Source organism: Polyergus mexicanus, unplaced genomic scaffold, assembly GCF_030449975.1.
Source record: "Polyergus mexicanus isolate NDT 795.1 unplaced genomic scaffold, iyPolMexi1.0 SCAF_8, whole genome shotgun sequence".
Lineage (NCBI taxonomy): Eukaryota > Metazoa > Arthropoda > Insecta > Hymenoptera > Formicidae > Polyergus > Polyergus mexicanus.
Window position 1 is genome coordinate 10,273,011 of NW_027223328.1, and position 22,879 is coordinate 10,295,889.

The 22,879-nt window shown below is 29.9% G+C and overlaps 5 protein-coding genes across 7 annotated transcripts; 1 reads left to right on the forward strand and 4 right to left on the reverse strand.

Annotated features, from left to right (window-relative positions):
* The first annotated feature begins 3,967 nt into the window (after window positions 1-3,967).
* On the forward strand, window positions 3,968-6,955 carry LOC138935660 (transcription termination factor 1). 2 transcript variants are annotated; one of them, XM_070300404.1, is made up of 8 exons: window positions 3,968-4,680; window positions 4,876-5,154; window positions 5,238-5,426; window positions 5,528-5,718; window positions 5,795-5,964; window positions 6,086-6,338; window positions 6,428-6,576; window positions 6,652-6,955. In XM_070300404.1, the coding sequence occupies exons 1-8, from the start codon at window positions 4,396-4,398 to the stop codon at window positions 6,804-6,806; spliced, it is 1,671 nt and encodes a 556-aa protein (XP_070156505.1). In that variant the 5' UTR covers window positions 3,968-4,395; the 3' UTR covers window positions 6,807-6,955. The 2 variants fall into 2 exon arrangements, with proteins under 2 accessions (XP_070156505.1, XP_070156504.1); XM_070300403.1 differs by having other exon boundaries at window positions 3,968-5,154.
* Window positions 6,956-6,983: 28 nt separating this feature from the next.
* Uch-l5 (ubiquitin carboxy-terminal hydrolase L5) lies at window positions 6,984-9,180 on the reverse strand. Its single transcript, XM_070300405.1, has 6 exons — window positions 9,074-9,180; window positions 8,690-8,753; window positions 8,091-8,196; window positions 7,739-7,926; window positions 7,466-7,663; window positions 6,984-7,397 (listed from the first exon to the last, which is right to left on the reverse strand). The coding sequence occupies exons 1-6, from the start codon at window positions 9,147-9,149 to the stop codon at window positions 7,094-7,096; spliced, it is 936 nt and encodes a 311-aa protein (XP_070156506.1). The 5' UTR covers window positions 9,150-9,180; the 3' UTR covers window positions 6,984-7,093.
* A 387-nt stretch (window positions 9,181-9,567) lies between these two features.
* On the reverse strand, window positions 9,568-12,900 carry LOC138935466 (BBSome complex member BBS1-like). Of its 2 annotated transcripts, none has more exons than XM_070300056.1 (8): window positions 12,667-12,900; window positions 12,484-12,503; window positions 12,015-12,192; window positions 11,497-11,706; window positions 11,116-11,411; window positions 10,744-10,993; window positions 10,448-10,627; window positions 9,568-10,346 (listed from the first exon to the last, which is right to left on the reverse strand). In XM_070300056.1, the coding sequence occupies exons 2-8, from the start codon at window positions 12,495-12,497 to the stop codon at window positions 9,720-9,722; spliced, it is 1,755 nt and encodes a 584-aa protein (XP_070156157.1). In that variant the 5' UTR covers window positions 12,498-12,503; window positions 12,667-12,900; the 3' UTR covers window positions 9,568-9,719. The 2 variants fall into 2 exon arrangements, with proteins under 2 accessions (XP_070156157.1, XP_070156156.1); XM_070300055.1 differs by having other exon boundaries at window positions 12,484-12,524.
* Window positions 12,901-13,759: 859 nt separating this feature from the next.
* On the reverse strand, window positions 13,760-19,356 carry LOC138935663 (protein dispatched). Its single transcript, XM_070300408.1, has 10 exons — window positions 18,558-19,356; window positions 18,312-18,452; window positions 17,467-18,135; window positions 16,991-17,378; window positions 16,657-16,858; window positions 16,097-16,484; window positions 15,438-16,010; window positions 15,057-15,357; window positions 14,665-14,965; window positions 13,760-14,537 (listed from the first exon to the last, which is right to left on the reverse strand). Exons 1-10 carry the CDS (start codon window positions 18,693-18,695, stop codon window positions 14,312-14,314), a joined length of 3,327 nt encoding a protein of 1,108 aa, XP_070156509.1. The 5' UTR covers window positions 18,696-19,356; the 3' UTR covers window positions 13,760-14,311.
* A 719-nt stretch (window positions 19,357-20,075) lies between these two features.
* On the reverse strand, window positions 20,076-22,237 carry LOC138935410 (ATP-dependent RNA helicase abstrakt-like). Its single transcript, XM_070299959.1, has one exon. It carries the CDS (start codon window positions 22,068-22,070, stop codon window positions 20,214-20,216), a length of 1,857 nt encoding a protein of 618 aa, XP_070156060.1. The 5' UTR covers window positions 22,071-22,237; the 3' UTR covers window positions 20,076-20,213.
* Between the last annotated feature and the right edge of the window lie 642 nt (window positions 22,238-22,879).

Consider the following 22,879-nt stretch of genomic DNA (forward strand, 5'->3'; position numbering starts at 1 on the left):
CGTTTGTTAGACGTTTATTTTAATACAACTTTATTTTAACTGAGACAAAAACAAGTTATCGATCAAAATTTTTATTAAAAAATTAAAATAAATTATGATAAATATATAAATTTTAATCAATTTTAATCTATAATTTATTTAATAATATAATAATACATATATATAATATATCATTTTAATTTATATAATAATACATAATATATAATATATAATTTATAATAAAATAAGATTAATTTATACCATTTATTATCATATTATAATGATAGATAATTTAATTAATTGATCATTTGGTCTCTTTTATATCAGTTAAAAGAAAATTTAAAAACAATGTCTAGAAACAAATTCTATGATATGGATGAGCTGTAAGAAATTAGGGCAAGATCGGCGCGCGTTACGAGTTACCCCATCATATGTATATAATTGATAAAATTACTAGCGTTCTTTATTCAATAAATTAGATAAAATCTACAAATTGGAAGAAAAATGTTTTCTGTAATCTTCTTTTTTCAATTTATACTTTAATTTATTTTTGCAATAGATGCAATGCATATCAGAAGAACTTATTAAAAGTTATTCAACTTCATCTGCTTCAGCTCATCCATTTAAAAATAACGGATTTATTTGCAATCTACAATCTACATTTACAATTTCTACAAATCCGTTACTTTAAAATTAAATAAAAGTTTGTCACTCACCAGCGCTGATGCGCAACAGCGGAGTTGTTGGTCTTGAGGCTACGTTGTCTGTAACATGCAAATATAAAAATTCAAATTATAGCAGAGCCCAAAATATAATCAATATTTCAAAAAAATTATTATTTTACGTGACAAATTTTATATATATCCCATGCGTACGATAATAATTTTATAAATTCTAAAAAGACTGTTTTTTCTAATAATAAAAACATTTATCGGATTTATGTAAAAGTCTTTTCTTTCTAATTTTCTCTTGTTTAATTCAAATAATTAGATCGAATTAATACGCGTATGCGATTTTTATCACAAACAGAATACAAATAATAAATACTCACCCTTAGGTTGCTGCGCTGATGCAGGATGCCTCTCCTAGGCCTCCTCCTCCTCCTCTCAGAATGTCAAGGTCGCTACGTTGCTCTGTAACACGCAAATAGAAGATCTAAATTGTAGCAACGCTCAAAATAATTAATATTTTAAAAATTTATTATACGCATTGAATTTTATATTCGATACATACAATAATATGCAGATTAATAGAATAATTTTATAAATTTTGAAAAAAAAAAACACTACTACTAATAATTCCATATACAAGCTATAATCTAAAAGTAGAAACTTTTACAAGATTATAGCTTCCGTATAAAAATTTTTTTCTCTAATTCTCTCTTGTCTAAATCACATAAATGAAAAGCCAAATTACGCGATCAATTGTTTAAATTAAATTGTACGTAAATTGTACGCAATTAATAAATAATTGATATACAAATAACAAATTACTTACCACAGGGTTGTTCCACCAATGCCCGATGCCTCTCCTAGGCCTCCCTCCTCCTCCCCCTCCTCCTCCTCAGGTTGATTCACACGCGCGATACTTTAAACAACACTCCCGCACTTTCGAATTTCGACACGATCGAACCCCGCTTCACGTGAGAATCGCACTTCGAGTCGACAAGTCGGGAATTCACCGATTACTTCGAGCAAAGATTAAGCGGAAGCGGGAGAAAACGAAATCGACGCACGCGATAAGCCATCCGTCCGCACGTCAAAGATTAATTATTAATTTTATCAATTTATTTCCCGATACTTGTCATGATCGCGTTTAAGAAATTTAACGGAGTGTCTCACTGTTACCATTGTATATTGCTCGAGTGTCGCCGTGCGAATGATAATACGAAAGAAATTTGAGGGTCTCGCCCCACTACTTTCTATTCAAGTTTCTATTCAAGTATCGCTGTATGAATAATAACAAAGCCGTGAACGATAGCGCGCCAATGTTTACGTCGGTGTTTACGTTACCAAGGCCAAATACCATGTTAGTTATTATTAATTTGCTGCCAAATTATTTTACGTACTATAAAATATATATGCAAAATATTAAATTATATAAGTATTTTCAATTATTTATTAAACAATTAATGTATCGCGAAGCTTATCGTTATGTTAATTAATGGATTTTGCGATTCGATCGTTTTATAGTACGTTCTTAATCCAAATTATATTTAGATCATCGAAAAATCAAATTATGCACGAACAAAATATATTTGATCCTATTTGTTGTTAAAGAAATAATTATTGTCCGTAAAGATTGCAACAAAACGATAATTTATAATTTAGATTTCTGTCACTTCAATTTTTACTTTAAAAAAGATTCTTATTTGAATTTTATCTCGGCTTGAGAATAATTTTAATGGATTAATGAGATTTTTGCGACTAAAATGACATCAAACACAACATCAATTAGATAATTTTTAGTTAAATTAATAATAAAAATTTTGATCACAAATATTTAAGTAAAAATTATTCGCTTTATGTCATCGTGTTTGGTATCATTTTAATCACAAAAATATCATTAATCCATTCAAATTATTTTTAAATATATATAATATAAAAGTTTTATTTTCTATGGTAATATGACACATATATATTCCGGAAATATTATACCTATATAAAGTAATAATATATATTTATATTTTATTTTAAAAAGCAATTTTTTTGAAAATAATTCTAATGGATTAATGAATAATTCTTACTTAGAAAAGGAAAAAAATTTTTTATCTAATTTTTAAATTTGTATCTAATTAAAATTTATCCGAATAATGTCGCGTTTTTGTTTTGTCATTTCATTTGCAAATATCTTATGAATGAAATAAAATTACGTTCAAAAATATAAGAAATATAAAAATTTTATAGTTTTTAATAATTTTATAGTTAAAAGTTTTTATATATGTATATTCAATAAATGCGCTCCGTTTGACACTATTTTCTCTCCGAAGCATTTAGAGGATAAATGTGAGTGAAAAATCTTTTTCTTCTTGTAGCGAAAATAATTTTAAATGGAGCGTATTTATATTGTCATGTGTTTATTTTCAAAAGACTTGTAGTATTAATTATCTTATTGTTCTAATTACTTATGTTTATATAAATTTGTATATAATACCTTTTAATGTGCATCGATGCGCATTAGTGCATCCAACTAAATTTATAAATTAAAAGATTAATTAAATAATATAATTAATAATTAATTAAATAATTATAACAAGCTATATAAATTAAAAACATAATTTTATATTGCTTAAAATGGTTGATAATCTTGTTTCGGGAATAAGAAAGAAATGAAAGCAATTTATCGTAAATATCTTCTACATATGTTATATTTAAAAATTAGGAAAAGAATTATTAAGAAGATTGATTGAAGAAAATTTATTTTTTATTTCACATGCATGTATATATGCATGTACATAAAAGGATTTCAATAATAACTTATTATCGCTGGCCGTAGTATTTACCAAAATGAAAAAACATCACGCGCAACTAATAAAACATTAATGTATAATATTTTTCCGCATTTTTTATCCATAATTATTTTAGGATTTAGCACGGACATGTACCAACTGGCCGTTTTACCGTGGCACCGAAAAGTGAACCTGGCTATGTAATTCCGCCGGATCTAAAAATGGATTCAGTTCGCGCTACTGTATTAGCTAGAAAAGGAGTCTTTCGGAAAACAGCGGCATGGCCTCTCTCAGTCTTTTCTCTAGTAATACAATTAAATCAAAATTTTATTCGAAAAATTTATTTTATTTCACCACTCATTATTACTTTAATAGTAATATTAATCTGAACTAATTAATATTTTATCCCCTATTAAACAAATTATATATTTTAAATTTTTACAAACACTTTTATTTTATTAACACAGAAAAAAATGACGCAGTAGCCAAATAATTTTTTGCTCTTATGGTAAAATTGTAAATTTATGTGTTTACGTTGTATGGCATGTATCAGCGATCGCGCGGCAAACGTTGCCGCATACTAGGATTGCCGATTTTTTCTAAAGAATCAATTTTTCAGATCGCCAGATTAAGAATCGATACATGAATAGATCGAGTCTAAAAAATACGATTCGTATAAGATCGATTCAAAATCGTATACAGAAAAAAAAATTTTTTTAAGTGCATATTTATATGAATGAATGATAAAAAGAATGATATAAAAAAGATACAGAAAGATAATCGAAATTACAGTGTATATATGATATTGAGACAAGTTAAATAAATTAATATTACTTAAATAAAAATGAACTGTAATGAAACTATGTGTAAAAATCTTGTAATCACATATCTGTCATCGCACATGTTAACCTAAATAATAAGATTAAAGAAAATAAAGTATATAGTGGACAATATAAAAAAAAAAAACAATGGACATAAATAAATGTGAAAATGAAAGAATAGATAATCCCTGTAATAATGTGCCAAATCAATTAAAACCACATGGGATCGTATCTATGAAGACGGAAAATATACATAATAGTGCTAACAAGACAGATGATCTTCAACATTCTTATACAAATTGTAAGGATGAAAATATAAATATTCCTCGAAATAGTGAGAACGCATTTACTTTAGTAGAAGACATATTTGAAAGTTCAATGTTTAAAGAAGAGAAAAAGTTCTTACAATCTGCCAATACAACTGAAATGAATGTATGTACACAAAGAAAAAAAACAATTAGCACTAGTAGTGATTATGATATGTTTAAACAAGAATTAAACAGTACAGAAAATTTTAACGAACTTGAAGACGTTAAATTATCACATGATTTAAATTCTGTAATATTTTTTGAAGACATTAAAATATCATCAGATATTTTGTCTTTAATGGATATTAATATTACACAGGAGACTGATGATAGCCTAGTAAGTATAAATAAAGATCCAGCCATAGATCCACTTTTAATTAGCAGTTGCGAAGAACCAAACACAGACATAACACTTATGGATTCAGAATCACAATCTTCAATAGAATCAGAAAAGTCAATATCTGTTGATAACCAACAAATTAGTAATGGTAATAATTCTTTTAAACTAAAACATAAGTTAAATAGAAAAGAAGAACATCTTTTAGAAGAATTGGAAAATATAAAAGATTGGGAAGAATTGCCACTTTCTCTCATAAAGGTCAATTGATATATTTTGGATACTATATATGATTTATTTATTTTATCGTGTTAATTAAAATTTTAATTATTTTGTATATACAGAAATTGCGTGCATTATATATAAAACTAATACATAAAGTGCCTCCGCAACATAAAATAGAGCTTACCGGATCTCATGCACCAACAAGGCTACAGAGAAAATTATTTGAGAAATATGGACCACTCCGAAAAGGATTATATTCACCTAAGGAAGATAACATTATCAAAAAAAACTGGGAAACATTTTGCCAAGTATATAGTTATTTGCTATAAATGTACATACATAGCATGTAATATAATTTTATGTATTAATATGTTATAACATCTTATATATACTACATATATATATATAGCTTCATGATTGGGACACGAACATGGTTAAACCATTTTTTAATTGGAGGCATAATGGAAAATATTATATAGGCAATTTAAAAGAAAGACAGAAATTTGTACAATTTTTGGCAAATGGATTACCTTGGCGGACTTTATACAGTGTTTATTCCAGATTCAAAGTATTATATTGTAAAAAGATCACTTACGCTCGGTACGATATAAATTTTAAATTGAACTTGGATTCTTACATATATTTTAATACATATATAATAATTTTTCTGTTTCAGGTATACATCAAAAGAAGATAAAAAAATTTTAATGTATATACAGAATAAACATCTTGATAAGCGTGATACTAAATATATTGAATTGGCAATGTTATTAAGACGAACAAGACGATCAATTTTTAAACGATATCAATATCTTAAAAAGATTGAAGATGATTTACAAATAGAATGTATGTATTTTGTAATATTTTATATTATCGAATATATTATATTTATAATTCTCTCTTTCTTTTTAGATATTAAAACAAGTTTACATTTGTATATTATAAAATTTGTTTAATTTCATTGCAGCATTATCAAACATTAAATGGACATTACCATTGGTCAAAAAATTTATAAAAATTTTACTTAATATAACATTAAGTGAGGATATAAAAGAATTAAAAAATGCTGTAATTCCAAAGCCGGTGTGGCAGAAAATGAAAGAGAAACTAAATATACATGAAAACATTTTAAAAACATTTTGGCAAAATCAATTGCATTTGCAATTATTTAGTCCAGGTCCTATTTATTTAAGTGATATTAAGATAAAGTTAATTGAGTAGTAAGTATTACATTAAATTTATTGCATATTTATTATAACAAATATACAAATTGATTTCACATATAAATATGTACAATTCACTATTGCAGTATCTATGAAAAAGGAATAGCAAATACTCGTGAAATTATATGGTCCAATGTTGCACAATATTTTGATGGAGCAACTGCAGTATTTCTTTGTAAAGTCTTTTTTTATCTAGTTCAAGAATGTAATATGAATAATATGGAAAATTTTGCTGGTAATATAAAATAATATTTAATAATATTTCTAAAAATTACAAATGGAATCATATAGGAAAAAATTGGATTTGCAGATGTTGTAGAATATCTATATCATACTAAAATTCCCGAAATTAAAGAGGCCTTAACAGAGAAGTTCTTACCTAGAATTGTTTACAAAAATAAAAAGGTTTATTTACTAAATGAAGAAGACAGTGACAATGCAATTATAACTGATATCGAAAATTAAGAAGTTGATTGTAATACTAATAAATATTCTACAGTGTATTATCTTAATACTCCTAGATATTAAAAAATACAAAGCTATTATTTTACTCTAAATAAGTATTTTAAATTGTTGCATATGTGTGTGTGCGTGTGCATGTATGGGGAGAATAAAAATGGAAAGATAAACATTATGTAAATAACTGTTTATTAAAAAAAAAAAAAAAAAAAAAAAAAAAGATTGATACAGTGTGAATTATTTTCTTCTGCAATAATCACTTAAAATTAAATTTTTTTTTTCTTTAGATAAATTCACACCTTATTTTTCTTCGACTCCTTTTCGAGTGCTTTGTCCTTTGCCTTTTGATACAAAGGTACAAGTTTGCCTTCTTTAGCAAGAATCTTCAAAAGTTCCATAATAAGTGGTAAATAATTATGTTTCCTTCTAATATTCTCTATTTGGTATCTTTTCGACTTTCTTATTTCTTCCTCAATTAGTGTTTGCAAACGTTCTAGCTCTGCAGGATCGCAGACATTAGCTTTTTGTCTTTCATATAAAGTTTTTCTATCTGTTACTATAGCCATCAAATTGAAATGGATTTCGCCTTCATTATATCTGTATTTATAATAACATTTGTAATTTTATTTATAGAGTTAATGAAGTAGCTATATATTATGACTTACTTGTTTATCCGTTTTTGAATTATAGGCTTTGCAGCTTGTACCCATTGTTCTCCCATTGGACATGGGCATAAATCAATCGGACCATCTTTTAATCCATCCAATTCATACAAATGACCATCAATCGGAACGTAACTCACAAAATGAAATACATCATCATCTTTAGATGCCTGCTTTGAGTCATATTCAAATAAAGTCTGTCTAAAATTTGGATTTACGATACAAAATCATTCATGGTATTAATAACTGTTGAACAGCTAACTAAAGGATACATACCTGGAAAAAGAATTGTGCACTTCTCTTATAACATCAGAATTGCTAAGGGCAAGTCCACGCATGCTTGCATCAAAGCTTTGACAAAAATTTTTAAATTCCTCTAAGTTTGGTCCTAAAGATATGTCTGAGTGTTTACAATTTAATAAAACACTCAATATTGCTTGTGTTGCACAGGCATTGTTTATTACCTAAACATATATCATTATTATCATTAATATCATTATTTTATAAATAAAATCTATAAAAATCTGCTTTCTATATGAGCGCACAAATAATTCACATAAATCAATATAATTATCTCATAATATAAATTCAATTAAATAATCATAAAATTATGATTACATACACGTACCTGTTTTGCAAAAAATATTTTGTCCAATCTATTATCGCGCACAATATTTCCTGATAATTTATCATCTTGTACCCATTTGAATAAAAATATTAAACCATGAATAGGCCTGTCAAAAATTATAACATTTAATATTGTATATATATATATAAATATGGTATGTGTGTGTGTGTATGTATAAATATAATTAAAATAGTATAAAGAAATAAGTACATATATAAGAAAAATAGTGCTATAAACATAAATCATATAAAATTAATGTGTTATGTGTGTTAATCTCTTAAATTATTAATATATATATATATATATATATATATGTATACAATTATTAACATGTTACTATTTTATTATTTATTATAAATGTTTCATATTTTGTGCATTTAAAACAAATATACAATCTTGCTATAAAGAAAAGCAAAAGTATAAAAGTACACACGAACAAATATAATTATAAAGATTACAAAAAAAAAGTATAGTTTTTTACAGGAAGTATAGTTACAAAGATATATAGTCATATTAAAGATATCTAATCTTTCATACATAAACTGTTTTTTAAATTAAATAATAAAAATTGTACTTATATTATGAGAAAATAAATTTACTTCAAATCATCAAATTGTTCATCATCCAAACTCCATAATTCTTCCACTTGTGCTCCTTTGACACCTGAAAAGATTATAATATATATGTGTGTGTGTGTGTGTGATATGTATATATATATATATATATATATATATACACACACATTCACGCACATACTTATGCTAATGTGAATCGATTTTGCAACCTATATTCATGAAATAAAAAGAAATTCCGAATTCCTTATTGAAAAAAAAGCATTACAATTTGCTATTCCCGAATGTCTAACCTTAACAACCACAATTCATATAATCACGTTATAAAAATAATGCATAGAGATTCTACTATAAATTAAATCAATTTTATTTTACATCAATATAATCTGAAATAATTGGAAATGTACTTACCAAATTCTTTAATCAATTCCGTAAAAACACCAGGATCACTCTCGATGAGACACCAATTTCCTGCAGAGTCCGCCATATTTTATAAACTATCATACATCACACTATCACACATATACATTCATACAAAACAAATATAGAGTAGATAAAAAATTTTAATCAATCGTAGCGCCACTCGGTGGTGAAATACCATATGATTTTATAAATTATAGGTAAAAGTTTCGAATCGTTTGATTAATCATTCAAAACAAGGACAAAAATGTCCTGATTGATCAATCAAATGCTTAAAAACTTTTGCTCAAATAGAACACTCCTCTAATAGACCATCTAATACAAAATCTTATCTTATATTAAAAATTCAAATATAACGAGATACAATCAAGAACTATTAGAAAAAATAAAGAATAAAACTAAGAAGTATTTATAATCACTACTAGAAGAAATAGAATAAGATAAGAGAATAAGAAAATAATAAGATTTATTTTTTATTGGTATTTCTAAAGTTTTTAAATCACATATAGATCAGTATGGATCACTGATATGGACGTGCAACCAAAGGCATCAAAGACAAATTTTCTATTCTAAAAAGTGATAAATCTAACATAGAATGATATAATTTTCATTTAAAAAATTTAGATAAATGTATTCTTCAAATTTCAAAATCTTCCTCAGCAGTTGGAAGTATTACAGTCGTTACCCCTAAAGGTTTTGGATTTGATTTCTTGCACAGTAATATCTTAATCTTTCCCGATATTTGACCTTTTAAGTTTGCGCTAACGGTTAAAGGTATGGGTATAGCACTCGGAAGCAAAGGCAAATCTATCACACAAGGATTCACATCGGTATCTTCGGATCTGCAGAGAATATATAATTCTGTGTAGGATAAACCTTCAGAGATATTTGTCACTAGAATACGAATCATGTAATTGGGACCCAAACCGAGGACATTTGCCTCTAATGTAACAGGATTCGGTCCTGCTGCTTGATTTTCGCTTAAATTTTCGAATGCTCGTTTAGCGGTTGTTAAGCGTAAACGAAGAAAGCCTTGCTGAAAGGTGTTATGAATTTTCTTCGCTTCGGCCCTCTCCCTTATCGTTTGATCGACGAATAGTCGTGTTTTCTTCGGTATCGAAAACTTCGATGTATTGCATGATGACGAATTCGACATTGAATTGTTCACATTAAAATCAGCAGTGCGTTTTAAAATCTTCATACATAAGCCACCGCCGACAGTAATCATAGCTATTGTTCGTTCTTCTTGTCCCATTCGTCCGTACTATGTTTATAAATTGTTTATTTATGCTTATATCAAGAACATACACATGTAAATTTACATCAATTTTGTTGCAGTAAAATATATTTTTATATAAAAAGTACCTTAAGGGCAGATACAGGCTCCATAATCTTCACTGTATCCACGTGATGTTTTCCGTCATAAATGCGCACTCCATAGCCTGCTGTGCTTACAGCTAATAAAGACAGTCCGCTTTGCGGTACTGGTAAACTCACTAAATCTAATATTATGCCAGGAATATTGATGTACCATAATTTTATTCCCTGTGTGCAAAATTTACATATTCAAAAAAGTGTAACACATACATATTATTGTCAATCAAGTACACAAATTTGTGTACTTGATTGACAATATTGAAAAGATATATATTCAAACATACCCTTTTTGAAAATCCTACTAAAGTACCATCCATAACAGCTACTGCCGCACCTTCAGAAGTAAGAACGGAAATAGCTACTGCTGGCGCTGGCAATGTTTCCCAAAGTTTCACAGGACTTCCCCTCCTAATCGCTCCTATTTTCCCATCCCTTCCGATGACCATTATGCGACCATCGCCAGTCCATAAACCACAACTGGCAAATGCCACTGGTGGCCACTCCAATTGATGTTTATCCATAATTGAAAATGCTCTGTGCGGCAATTAAATAATATCCATAACACAGAGATAAACAATATTCATACGAATATGATTCAATATGAAATATTATTTCACGAACGCGCGCATTTCGTTTTAATTATGCAAGAAAAATACCTGGGATCCAAGATGAGAATTTCGCCAACCTCGGTTCCTAATATTAGACAACTACTGGCAGGGTCGTTCCACGAATCCCTCCGGATGATTGCAATTGCTGTTAGGGCATTGGCTTTGACAAGCGGAATTCTTCTATACTGTTCCGCAAAGCTCAATCGTAAATTACTGTCCATAGACAGAAATTTTAATGTGCGAGGTGAAAGAAATGATGCTCCAAGTTCTTTTAGCAATAGCTCCAAATCGTCCGCGAGCGTAAGCACATTCAATTCCTCGTCCAATCCACATTTATGCCAAATCTACATCAAATTATTAATTTATTCTTCGTGACGATACTTAAAATTGACCTATAAAATGATTCTATATCATTACTAATGTATGTACCTCTCGTTCTTTTGGATGAGCGTCAATGTGTGGTAGACAATACTTAAAAAAGGGTCTCATGTTTTTAAAAATATATACATTGGCCCCAGCTCCTACAGCTATTACAGATGAGCGAATTTCTCCATTTTCTGTATAAAAACCAACCACACCACAAGGTGAATCTATCATATTATGTTCGGTTACTTGATCACCTCCTTTATACACTCGTATCTAGAAAACAAACAATATATTAGAAATTATAAAAAAATATAAGTTATAAGAGAAAAACTCTTTCTCAAGAGGAGAGAGATAGAATTTCAAAATTTACAAATTTAACATTATTTAATTACATTTTGTCCTCAAGATTTATAAGATTATCTTGAATATAAAATAATCTATATATCATAATTTGCAGAAAAATATGGCTACTTTCTCGCTCACTTATTTTCTTTGCAGTATTTAAATATATAAATTAATGACATACATATTTATTGTATATATATAAACTTTGTTATATTTATAAATGCATGTACGTGTACCTTTGTCAAGTCATTTCCTATTGGTCCTAGATCAGCACAAATAAGCCTAGCATCTCCATCACCACTTACATCCAACATATCAAGCCCACCTGGCAAAGTAAATAAACCAGCACTTGGTTCCCAAAGTGCTTCCAACCATCGACTCGTACCGAGTCCTCCAAGAGATTTGTGGTCTGCTCTAAAAAGAAAAAAAATATATATATATTAAAAATAAAAATAAAATTCAATAAGCAAAAATAATATAGAATTGAGATTCTTTTTAATTTTTAATTCTTCTTTTAATCCTTTTTAATAACATGCAATTATATACGGAATAAGTTGAATTTTAATGTTAGATTTATTACTTTATATTACTTTAAATCTTTAAAACAATAAATTTTGATATATTGTTATGTGTGTGTGGCACTTTTTTATAAAATAAAAATCGACAGAAATATATTTAAATAAAATAAAAAAAAACATTCTTTACCTTAAACCGTGCATAAGGGCCTGCAAGTTGTTATGAGTATCCTTTAGTACAAAAAAAGAATTGTGAACTTATTTAATACTTATTTATCAAACTACATATCTTAGCTTTTTCGTTTATGTGATATAACATCTGTAATATAATATCAATATACATAAAACATATCTAGAATTGATTAAAATAGACCTTTCATCTTTACATGTTTTCACACATGCTTTGCCCTAATTCTTAAATAATTGCCAATTTCATAATTTATTAAATTGACATTTTATCACGTTCTCTGGCCAAAAGCAGACAAAAACAGATGCACATATATAGATGCGTATATGTGATACAAATATTGGAAATTATAATCACAGAATGCCCCATGTTTTGTATATCTGTTTCCATAGCAATTTATATACTCGGTACCCGGCATAATTTCGTATTTATATATATTGTTTCTCTAAAGTTGTGTTCAAAAATCAACTCATCAAAGTATCTAAAATAAGAAATTTTTACTCTTTTTGATTGGTCAATTAAACAATTTCGAAGTGAATAGATTTTTGAACGCACATATGAGCGCAAAAAAGATTGCAAAATTAAACATATACATAGATAAATTAAACGTTCATATCAAGGACGAAAGTTGTTTCAACAAGGATACTATATATATATATTATATGATTTTATAGAGTTATAACAATCATTGCCTCAATACACACACACATATATTATTCAATCAATTGATCATTTGATAAGCATATATAATACAAAAAATCAAATATTATATTTAATTTTAAATTCCATTACACACATAACATATGTATTTACAATTCTTTTAATTTAATGCATTCTGTTACTTAAAATATAACATCATTATATGGCATCAATATGGCATTAATATAACATCACACATATACAATTTTATATTCTAATAATATATCATTTTATACAGTTTAGAAACATATTCGCAAAATATATAACTGTGCCTAACTTATATTCATAAGATTTCCAAGATAAAAATAGTTTCTCCCATTCTGCATGTATGAAAAAAGCTATATCAAATTTTTTATAACATAATAAAACAATGTTTTATTATATTATAAAAAATTCCACAAAAAAGTATAAAATATATGTACATACAAATGTACTTTTATTATTATTCTGATATAAATTAATATATGCGACAAATAATTAGAAAATATCTAAAATAGATAGTAATATTTTTACATTTACATTTGCATTGTTATCATATAATACTGATAATGCTCATAAATATATTTGATTAATGACCATATCGATTATTATAGAGATTCAAAATCCATACAATATTATTTGTGTGACACACATTAGATTTATATCTATATACATTATATAATATAACATTCTTACAAATTACAACTAAAACTTATAGAGTATAAAAGAGATGTCAATATATTTATTAGTTTAAAATTTAATTTCATAGTCAATAAATAATGTGTATGTATACGTATATATATTTATATTACTAATATATAGGAAGCTTTATATTATAAAATTGTATATAGATATATATGTACGTGTATGTATGTGTGTGTTGATTTATATGCATCTATATGCATCGCGCGCTCGCGCGCGCGCGTGTGTGTGTAGATGAATGATAGATCATATGAATCTGAATAATGACCTTAAAGCTATTTGAACACAGCCAACAGTCACATTAATCATATGATATCACACTTACATACAAGATAACATATAGTGAATAGTTGTTTTACACACAATCTGAAAAAGTACACGATTTAAGATGAAAAATTGATATTCTTAGAGAGAATGGCATAATTTAGATTTAAATAATGATAATTATATTTCAACGAAGTAATGTCGATAACGGAGACGGTGGTGTTGGAGGTCTTGGTGCAAGAGTTTCCAATTCACTGCAATGGAATTGACATACAGAGCTGGATGTACTTAGAGTCGATTCCGACAGCATACCACGTCCTTTATAAGCTTTTCTCGCTCGATTGTTATCCTTGTCAGCTTCAACCACGCTATCATCATCATATTTATGAAAACAGATCAATAACATTTTTAATCTGTAATTTAAGAGATTATCATTAATTATTATAATTTATATACCATAGCATGTGTTATATCGCATTGCTAGAATCCTCAAATGCACTTATGTAGATAAAAGATTAATTAAATATGTAAATTTATCACCTAGAATATTCAAACTGAGCGAAGTGTGAAGATGGTCCTATAACTGCTAACATCGAACACAGAAACAGTGTGGCATATATCCAACTAATACCCATCACGAGTAATAAAAATACACCAATTTGTATATATGCCAATACATGAGAAGGTAACATTAAAGCGCCCGCAGCTCCGCTCGTAATCGCCGCCATAAGAGTTGGACCGCCCATCTGTTGCAGCGCTGCTTTTACCTTGTCTATTTTTCTCTCAGAAATGCATGTTTTATAACTCACAGCATAATGTAAACTAAAATCTACAGCGAGACCTATAACAAAGTGCACCTACATTATTAAATCAACTTCAAGAACATTTTACATCATAAATGACTCAATCAAACTTCCTTTATCAATCTTTACCTATTGCTGTAGTTATTGCAACACTCTCCAAGACATTAAGTTTCCAACCAAGAAGGATGAGGATAGCGACTGTTACTATTATCGCAGCACCAATAGTAACAATGGCATATAGGCTGATAAGAGGGTTTAAAGTAACCAACACTAATACAATGAGAGCTAAAGTTAATGACACTCCCATTGCCCATATAGTACCTTCGTACAAAGTTCGTTGCAGCTCGTAAAATTCAAATCTGCTAACAAACCATCCACCTCGCATCCCTCTAGGCGCACTTCGTAATTGATCTTGCATCCAACTTTCAACCTAATTCAAATTTAAAGATTAAAATATATTATCTATAGTCCATATGTAAATAATTATCGTCGATAAATAATATCACTTGCCTGATGAAAAAATTTATCCATGTTTGCAAATGACAGACTATACGCGTAAATACTATCATATTCAACAACAAGTGCTTTAATTTTAGGCGTTAGTTTAAACGAGAGTGTACCATTCAGCGCTTCCGGAGATAATGGTTCTTTCACAAATTTTAGACCTGCAGAAATCGCACCATCCCGAATCCATAAATGAGGCGTGCGATGTATCTGCGCGCTAGCTTCAGCCGCACATTGTTGCAAAACATTGGGTTTGTATGGGAATTTGCTGCTTTTGCAGCACGGTAAGTACTCGATATCCGAGTCAATAGGATCTTTACAACTTCTTTGCATCCACGAATGTAACGATTCAATAAAACAATTCGTTAACAGAGGTCCCATAGTATTACGATAAAACGGTTGATTCCGTAAATTTTTGCAAAATCGTTGGAGCCATAATTGCGACTTTGGATTAGAAATATCAAAGGTTGTATCATAGTCTGGTGTTCCTCTTTTGTTAGGATCAAGGTAATCGCCATTGTCGATCGGTTTTATGCCCCACACAAATGTTAATGGTAAAACTTCAGCGTCACTACCAATCTGTATTAATCAAATATAGGCACATATATATATATATATATATATATACATATTTCACATATAAATAAATGTAAACGTATAGATACCATTTCATATCGTTCAAACCAAAATCTCCGCGAATATATTAAATCGTATCGTTCGAATGGATGTGTTGAATGGAAAAGTTGAAAATCAATATAATCCGACAGTTGCAGACCCGGATGATGGAAAACGATAATGCAACATGCTATCGCCATAGTTCCCAAACTTAGTAACCACAACCATCGTAGACGGATCACTATTCCGGTAAGAAAGGAGGTAAATCCTACTGTTACTTTGTCTCCCAAGGATCGTAGGGGACGAATAATCTTTCTAGTAATAAAATTGATAGGCGATAAAGTATTTAATTTATAGTGCTCTGACACAACTACACATGCTGGTAACCACGTGATCATCAAGAAGAAATTAGCAATAACCGTCATGCCTGAAAATAAACTGTATACAAAATTATTAGAATGTATACACAAGAGATATAAACAAAGTTATATATATATATATATATATATATATATATATATATATATATATATGTATGTATGTATGTATGTATAAGAACATATTAAATATATAAGAAAAAAATGATATTTATGTGCAATCAAATTAGTACCTGAAACAATTGATAGCAGTCACATTACTAACAATTGATGCAAAAAAAGCTACTGCTGTAGTGAGAGATGTCACAAACATTGATGGAAAAGCATGTTTCATTGTCGTTTGTACTAAATGTACTAATTCGCCATTGGAAAGCTTTTGCTGCTTTTCAGATTCCCATACTTTACAATAGATAAATGCATCATCTGCTCCAATGCCTGTAACAGTTTTATCATAATGTGTATTATAGTGTATTTATAATATCTATAAATAAATATGTATCATATTAATTGTATAAAAATTATTAAAAAATAATATATAGATATATATTTTAATACAAAAATACTTACCTACAGCAACAACAATGGCCAGTAGATTCATAAAGGGAAAGAATTGAATACGTAACACTAAAGTGTATATCGCGTATGAGATACCAAGACTAAATAGCACTGCGAAAATTGTTGTTATAGTCAACACTATAGAGCCAGTGTATGTCCAAATACAAAGAGTAACAAAGATAAAACCAATAAGTACCAAACTTGAGTCAGATACTAATAATCGATCAAACAATGTACTTTTTAGGCCAAGTTGCATGCCTTGAACATGAAAGTTTCCATACATTAAATCGTTGTTTTCTATCGCTTTGTAAAAATTTAAAGTTGCAGAGCTTGCCGCAATTGGAAGAAATAACATGGCAGATTGCAATGTCAAGTTTTGTGTATTTTTCAGATCCATCCTCTGTAATAATCCAATATTAAATATTAGAATAATGGATAAGTATAAATATTTGCATTAGGGAATGATATAAAGCAAGGCATACTCTCACCGGATACGGAATAAAATTAACGTCCAAAAGATAGTGCAGCAAATGATAAGCTGCATTTCTCATGTAACATTCAATTGGCACATGTTTTTGGCAATCGAAATCTTCTGCACAATTAGGCAATAATTTTTTATTATGGTAATAATAAGCGCACTGTTGCAAAAGCGTTTTTACTCTACTCAGATCATTTTCCGTTACTCCTAAGCAAGAACTGCGATTGGATAAAAATGCCACATAGTTAGCTGGCGACCAGCTTCTGCAACATTTATGACTATCGTGCTCTTGCGTCTGACAGAGAGACGAAAAGTGAGTATTTGCACGAAGTACAGCATCAATATGACATTGAGCTAATATGCCTTCCATTGACCATAAATTTTTCTCTTCAGAATCCACAGCAATTACAACACGAGCATATGAAGAAGTTGGTAAATTGCAGAAAAAATTATCGTTATGATTCTGATTTTTGTCATCCACTATAACATTTATGTCATGCTTATTTTTAAATTCCATTAATTCATCGTATTTATCTTTATCCTCATCACTTGCTTCGTTCAAACTTGTATTGTTTAGTAGCGTTTGATATTTCTTCCCTTTTCGTTTATTTTTACTTTTTGTCTTTTTTCTGAGAATACCCTGAGTAGATAGACTATAATTTCGTGGATGTATATTAGACTGCAAAATCAAATTAAGAGTTTAATGTATAATACATTTTGCTAATTATTTCATTCTTATAGTTATACAATATATAGATATACATATATATTATTATTATAAATAAAACTATCTGATTGGATAAATATATAAAATATGTAATTTGAAACAGGTAAGAATAAAAATACCATACACACCTGTTGATTTAATTGATTTAGTATGTATTGATGATATTCGAAAGGATCATCAGTAAGTTCTCCTCTTGCCTTTGTAGCTTCCATTAAATGATGCCACGCTATGAATCTTTGCGCTAAAACAGTACCTCTTGCCTCAAATCCCTATGAGAAATATTAATGAATAATGTTTCATATTTTAAATATCAATTGTCTTTCTCAGATTTAAAAAAAAAAAAGAAAAAAAAACAGATTCATATTTGTACATACCATTTGAGGGTCTGTGAAATCTGGAAGCTTTTCAGTCGTGAGAGGAATAATTAGACATATCGATGAAAATGCAAAAACCACTATCAAAATAATATATGGATGATGAGCAACTAGGCGAGGAAACCAGAATACTTCCATTTTTATAATAATTTCTTGTGCTTTGTATTTTATATGTTTATTTCAAATACATCTTTATATGGAATGAATAAAGAGAATCACAGATATAATTAATAAGTAGTCATTTATCATCTCTCTATTAAGTTCATCAAAATATATTTTCAACAACATTAAAACACTTTTTTATAATAAACAAATTTCTTGTATCACATAATCATTCTCGTCTCATTTTATTCAGCAGAATAAAAGCGAATATTTTAAACGTTCTTGATAGAATGCTTTCGTAATTCTCGACTTATACATCACAGTCTACGCTTTGTATATAGTTTCGAAAATATCTGAATGTGAAATCAGTATTCAGCGAGTCGGAGTCGGGGATACTTGGAGAAACGACCGTATATGAACGCAACAAATTTCACTCAAATGTTTGAATTCCTCGATATATTTCTTATAAATAATACTTCTCTTTTTATTCTCATATTTTTATTGAATCACATTGGACGGTTATATTCTTGATCTCTTGTTAATTTCTAGATAAGTAATTACGTTATGCGTCTACTTCAAATAGCACGTGTTTACATGACAAATGGTACGATCCGAGTTCCGAGTGAATCGTGAATGTATATATAAGATACATGGCATCAAGCATCAAGAAACAATTGGCAGAATATGTATAGGATGTAGGATGTACAAGCAGTAGCGACGCTCGCGGCACTCCGTTCTTTTGATATAATGGCTGCGGTCGAGAAGACACTAGAGATGCTTCGAAGCATTGCATTAACCAATTAGAATAAAGAAATCTTTACTCTCTTTGCCCTGATTGGTCAATCAAACGCTTCGAAGCATTTCTAGCGTCGTTCCGACCGCAACCTATATTAGTGTCCGAAATCACGTGTCATGTTGCCACGTTTTCGGTGGTAGCAACGCGCTAATATTTAAATTGTAAGAAAGGAAAAAACAATTACAGAAAATTATTTTCGTATTATATAAGTATTAACGCAATTCATATTTTCTTAAATAAATATTGCAAATTTGCAAATGTAACATTAAAGTAACGCAAGTAATCATATAAAAATAAAATAAAATTAATAAGTAATAATATTAAATCTATATTTATAATTTATAATGTATTATTTTTGTATTTATAATAAACAGGTAACATTTATAATTTTTAATATGTTTAATTTTTTTCTTATAAATAAAATATTTAAACTTCCAAGATTAATGTTGCAGTCATTTACCAGTGATAGATGTGGTAGGAAATCTCTTTTCTATTGTATACTAAATAAAATTTTTATAGTAATTGAGAATTTGTAATTATCAATTGAAATATTTACTTTACTTAATAATTTTTAAATGTTTCTTACACACTCTCTCTCCTCTCTCTTTCTCTCTCACTCTCTGATTATTTTAGTTACATTTATTATTGCAAAAATGAGTTTTTATATACTATGTAATATGTATATATTTATATTTATTTATATATGTTTATATTTACAATAAATAAATGTAAAAATTATTTTGTTTAAGATATGCTGTTTAATAATCAGCAGCATTGCTAGCCAGATAATCGCGACGCCCGATATTAGACGCCTGTTTGTTCTGCACAGCCTCCAATTTCGGACACTCTGTGATCCTGTGTCCGAGCCCGCCGCAATAACTGCAACCGCGTTCGTCTCCAAGATTCAGGTATTTTTCGTTCTCCGAACAGAGCTCCAACAAGTACGGCGGTACTTTCTGTTTTGCTTCCATCAGCAGATGTTTAAGATCAAGCAGTACCGATTCATCGTTCGCTTTATTGATAAAAGTTGTCGCTATACCGGTATGTCCAGAACGACCGGTTCGTCCTATCCTGTGCACATAATTTTCTATATCATCCGGCATATCATAATTAATAACGTGTTGCACATCGGCGAAATCAAGACCTTTTGATGCGACATCTGTCGCGACAAGCACATCTTTTCGACCTGCACGAAACGCTTCCACTGAACGTGATCTTTCTTCTTGATCTATTCCTCCATGTATCGCGACAGCTTCCACTCCTTTAATGAGCAGATATTCGTGGATAGCATCCACATCGCGTTTCTTCTCCGCGAATATTAAAACCGGCGGTGCAGTCTTCTGAAGGCATTCCAAAAGATAAACAATTTTAGCCTCTTGTTTGACATATTCTACTTCCTGTATCACGTTCATCGATGCAGCACCGGCACGACCGACATTTATTGTCACGGGTTTTACCAATGCCGAACGTGCGAAGTTTTGAATTCTTTTTGGCATAGTAGCAGAGAATAACAGCGTTTGCCTTTGGCCCCTGAAGAATGAAAATATCGTTCGCACATCCTCCTCAAATCCCATATCTATCATGCGATCTGCCTCGTCCATGCAAAGATAACGACATACGCTTAAAGTGACCATTTTTTTATGTAACATATCCATCAGTCGTCCCGGTGTCGCTACCATTATGTGCACGCCTTTGTTGATTATAGCTAACGATTCCGAAACCGGTACACCACCGATCGCCAAGCAGCAGCGTATTTCCGGGCAACCCACTTGTCTTAAGCTATTGGTGTAGTGTCGAATTATATCATAGGTTTGCTTAGCTAATTCCCTTGAAGGACATATTATCAAGCCATAAGGTCCCTCTTTCTTAATGAATGGCATATCGATTTCTTGTTCCAGACAAAATTCTATGATAGGTAAAACAAACACTAGAGTTTTACCACTACCGGTGGAAGCTATACCGATCATATCACGACCAGACAATACTGTAGGTATTCCTTGAACTTGAATTGGAGTTGGCTTGATAATGCCTTTTTGTTCCAATCCATGCAAGATCCCTTTGTGAAATTTCATTTCTTTAAAAGTTTTCAAAGGTGACGGTATGTCATCACCTTCCACAAGTATCCTAAGTTTCTTTCGTATTCTTTTATGATATGCCTCTCCAAAGCTGAGTATGAATCTTGGTGGTTGCCAATTCGTTTTAATAGGGTCTTTATATTGGATACCTTTAGCCAATTCAGCCACACCCATTAAAGCTTTATTTTCAGAAACGCTTTCCAAAATTTTTTCTTCTTCCTTCAAACGCTTCTCCATAGCGCTCTCCTTCTTGGCTTCAGCCAGTTTTTTCAATTTGGTATGTTGGTCAAGAAGAGAAATGTTGGATTTTCTCCCCCAAACCTGCCCATCATCATTATCAGCATCATCCTTTTCATTCTCACTGTTACCTTTTCCAACACCTTCCTCTTTTAGTTCTGCGAGTTTACCCAATTTTGCAAGAAATTGCTTTTTACGATGTTTAACAGATATATATGGCACATAATTATCATCATCTGTATAAGGATTGTCCTCTTCCTCCTCTCTTCTATATCTCTTTATTGGAACCTCGTCGTTATCCATTGGAACACAAAGAAATGGATAACGGGTACAAAAGCCAAACACGTGGACGATGCAATCCCTGTGTTCTTTCTATTTAGCAACAATGAAATTATAGATATCGGCTTTAATCTCCAACCGGGTAACTTGTTAGAATTATGGTTATGTTTGTGATTGGTATGCTTCGCTGGTACAAATCACACGTGATCGGGCCAGCATAAATGCGCGGAACGATATTAAGCCTATCGCTATCGCCTAGCATTGTGCGATAGACTTTACTAGTTACGTATGCATGAGCGTCACACAGGGCGCGTTCCACTTAACGACCGCAACGCTCACGGTATCATTTTATCCTTGTTGTTCACCGAAAGTTAAACAAAGGCAGATGGTGCTTGCGAGCGTTGCGGTCGTTAAGTGGAACGCCCTCATAATATATAATATTAAACATATATAATGCACATCAATAGACGCAGCATTTTCGAATGAACGAGTTAACCTAACCCGGTTCAATTAATCACTATATTTTACTATGAATTTAAGCCTTTTATTGGCAGAGACGATGCAATGACGTCATTAATCACTCTGAAAGCATTAAACTTGCTACATTCGAAAACGCTAAATAAAGAATAAACCCTAAAGCCTGTATCAGACTACGCATTGAAGATTGAAATTTGACCAATCAGGACAAAGAAATTTTAGTCCCTTTTGTTCTGCTTGGTCAAATTCCAATTTTTAATCTTCAATCTTCAATTTTCAATTCGTAGTCTGATACGGGCTTAAAAAGTACCATCATTCTATATAAGGAAGGTTCGTGAATGAAAATAATATGGTGG

Bases quoted from the DNA above. Each gene is read 5' to 3' on its own strand.
- LOC138935660 (XM_070300403.1), top strand. From the start codon at position 4,396: ATGGACATAAATAAATGTGAAAATGAAAGAATAGATAATCCCTGTAAT. The intron at 5,155-5,237 runs GTCAATTGATAT...TTGTATATACAG, and splicing joins TGCCACTTTCTCTCATAAAG to AAATTGCGTGCATTATATAT. The intron at 5,965-6,085 runs GTATGTATTTTG...ATTTCATTGCAG, and splicing joins AGATGATTTACAAATAGAAT to CATTATCAAACATTAAATGG.
- Uch-l5 (XM_070300405.1), bottom strand. From the start codon at position 9,149: ATGGCGGACTCTGCAGGAAATTGGTGTCTCATCGAGAGTGATCCTGGT. The intron at 7,927-8,090 runs GTACGTGTATGT...ATATATGTTTAG, and splicing joins AAATATTTTTTGCAAAACAG to GTAATAAACAATGCCTGTGC. The intron at 7,398-7,465 runs GTAAGTCATAAT...TTATAAATACAG, and splicing joins ATTCAAAAACGGATAAACAA to ATATAATGAAGGCGAAATCC.
- LOC138935466 (XM_070300056.1), bottom strand. The intron at 10,628-10,743 runs GTATGTTTGAAT...TTTTGCACACAG, and splicing joins TAGTAGGATTTTCAAAAAGG to GGAATAAAATTATGGTACAT. The intron at 10,347-10,447 runs GTACTTTTTATA...TTATAAACATAG, and splicing joins AGCCTGTATCTGCCCTTAAG to TACGGACGAATGGGACAAGA.
- LOC138935663 (XM_070300408.1), bottom strand. From the start codon at position 18,695: ATGGAAGTATTCTGGTTTCCTCGCCTAGTTGCTCATCATCCATATATT. The intron at 16,011-16,096 runs GTATCTATACGT...TGATTAATACAG, and splicing joins GGTTTGAACGATATGAAATG to ATTGGTAGTGACGCTGAAGT. The intron at 14,538-14,664 runs GTGATAAATTTA...CTTAAATTACAG, and splicing joins GCTCAGTTTGAATATTCTAG to ATTAAAAATGTTATTGATCT.
- LOC138935410 (XM_070299959.1), bottom strand. From the start codon at position 22,070: ATGGATAACGACGAGGTTCCAATAAAGAGATATAGAAGAGAGGAGGAA.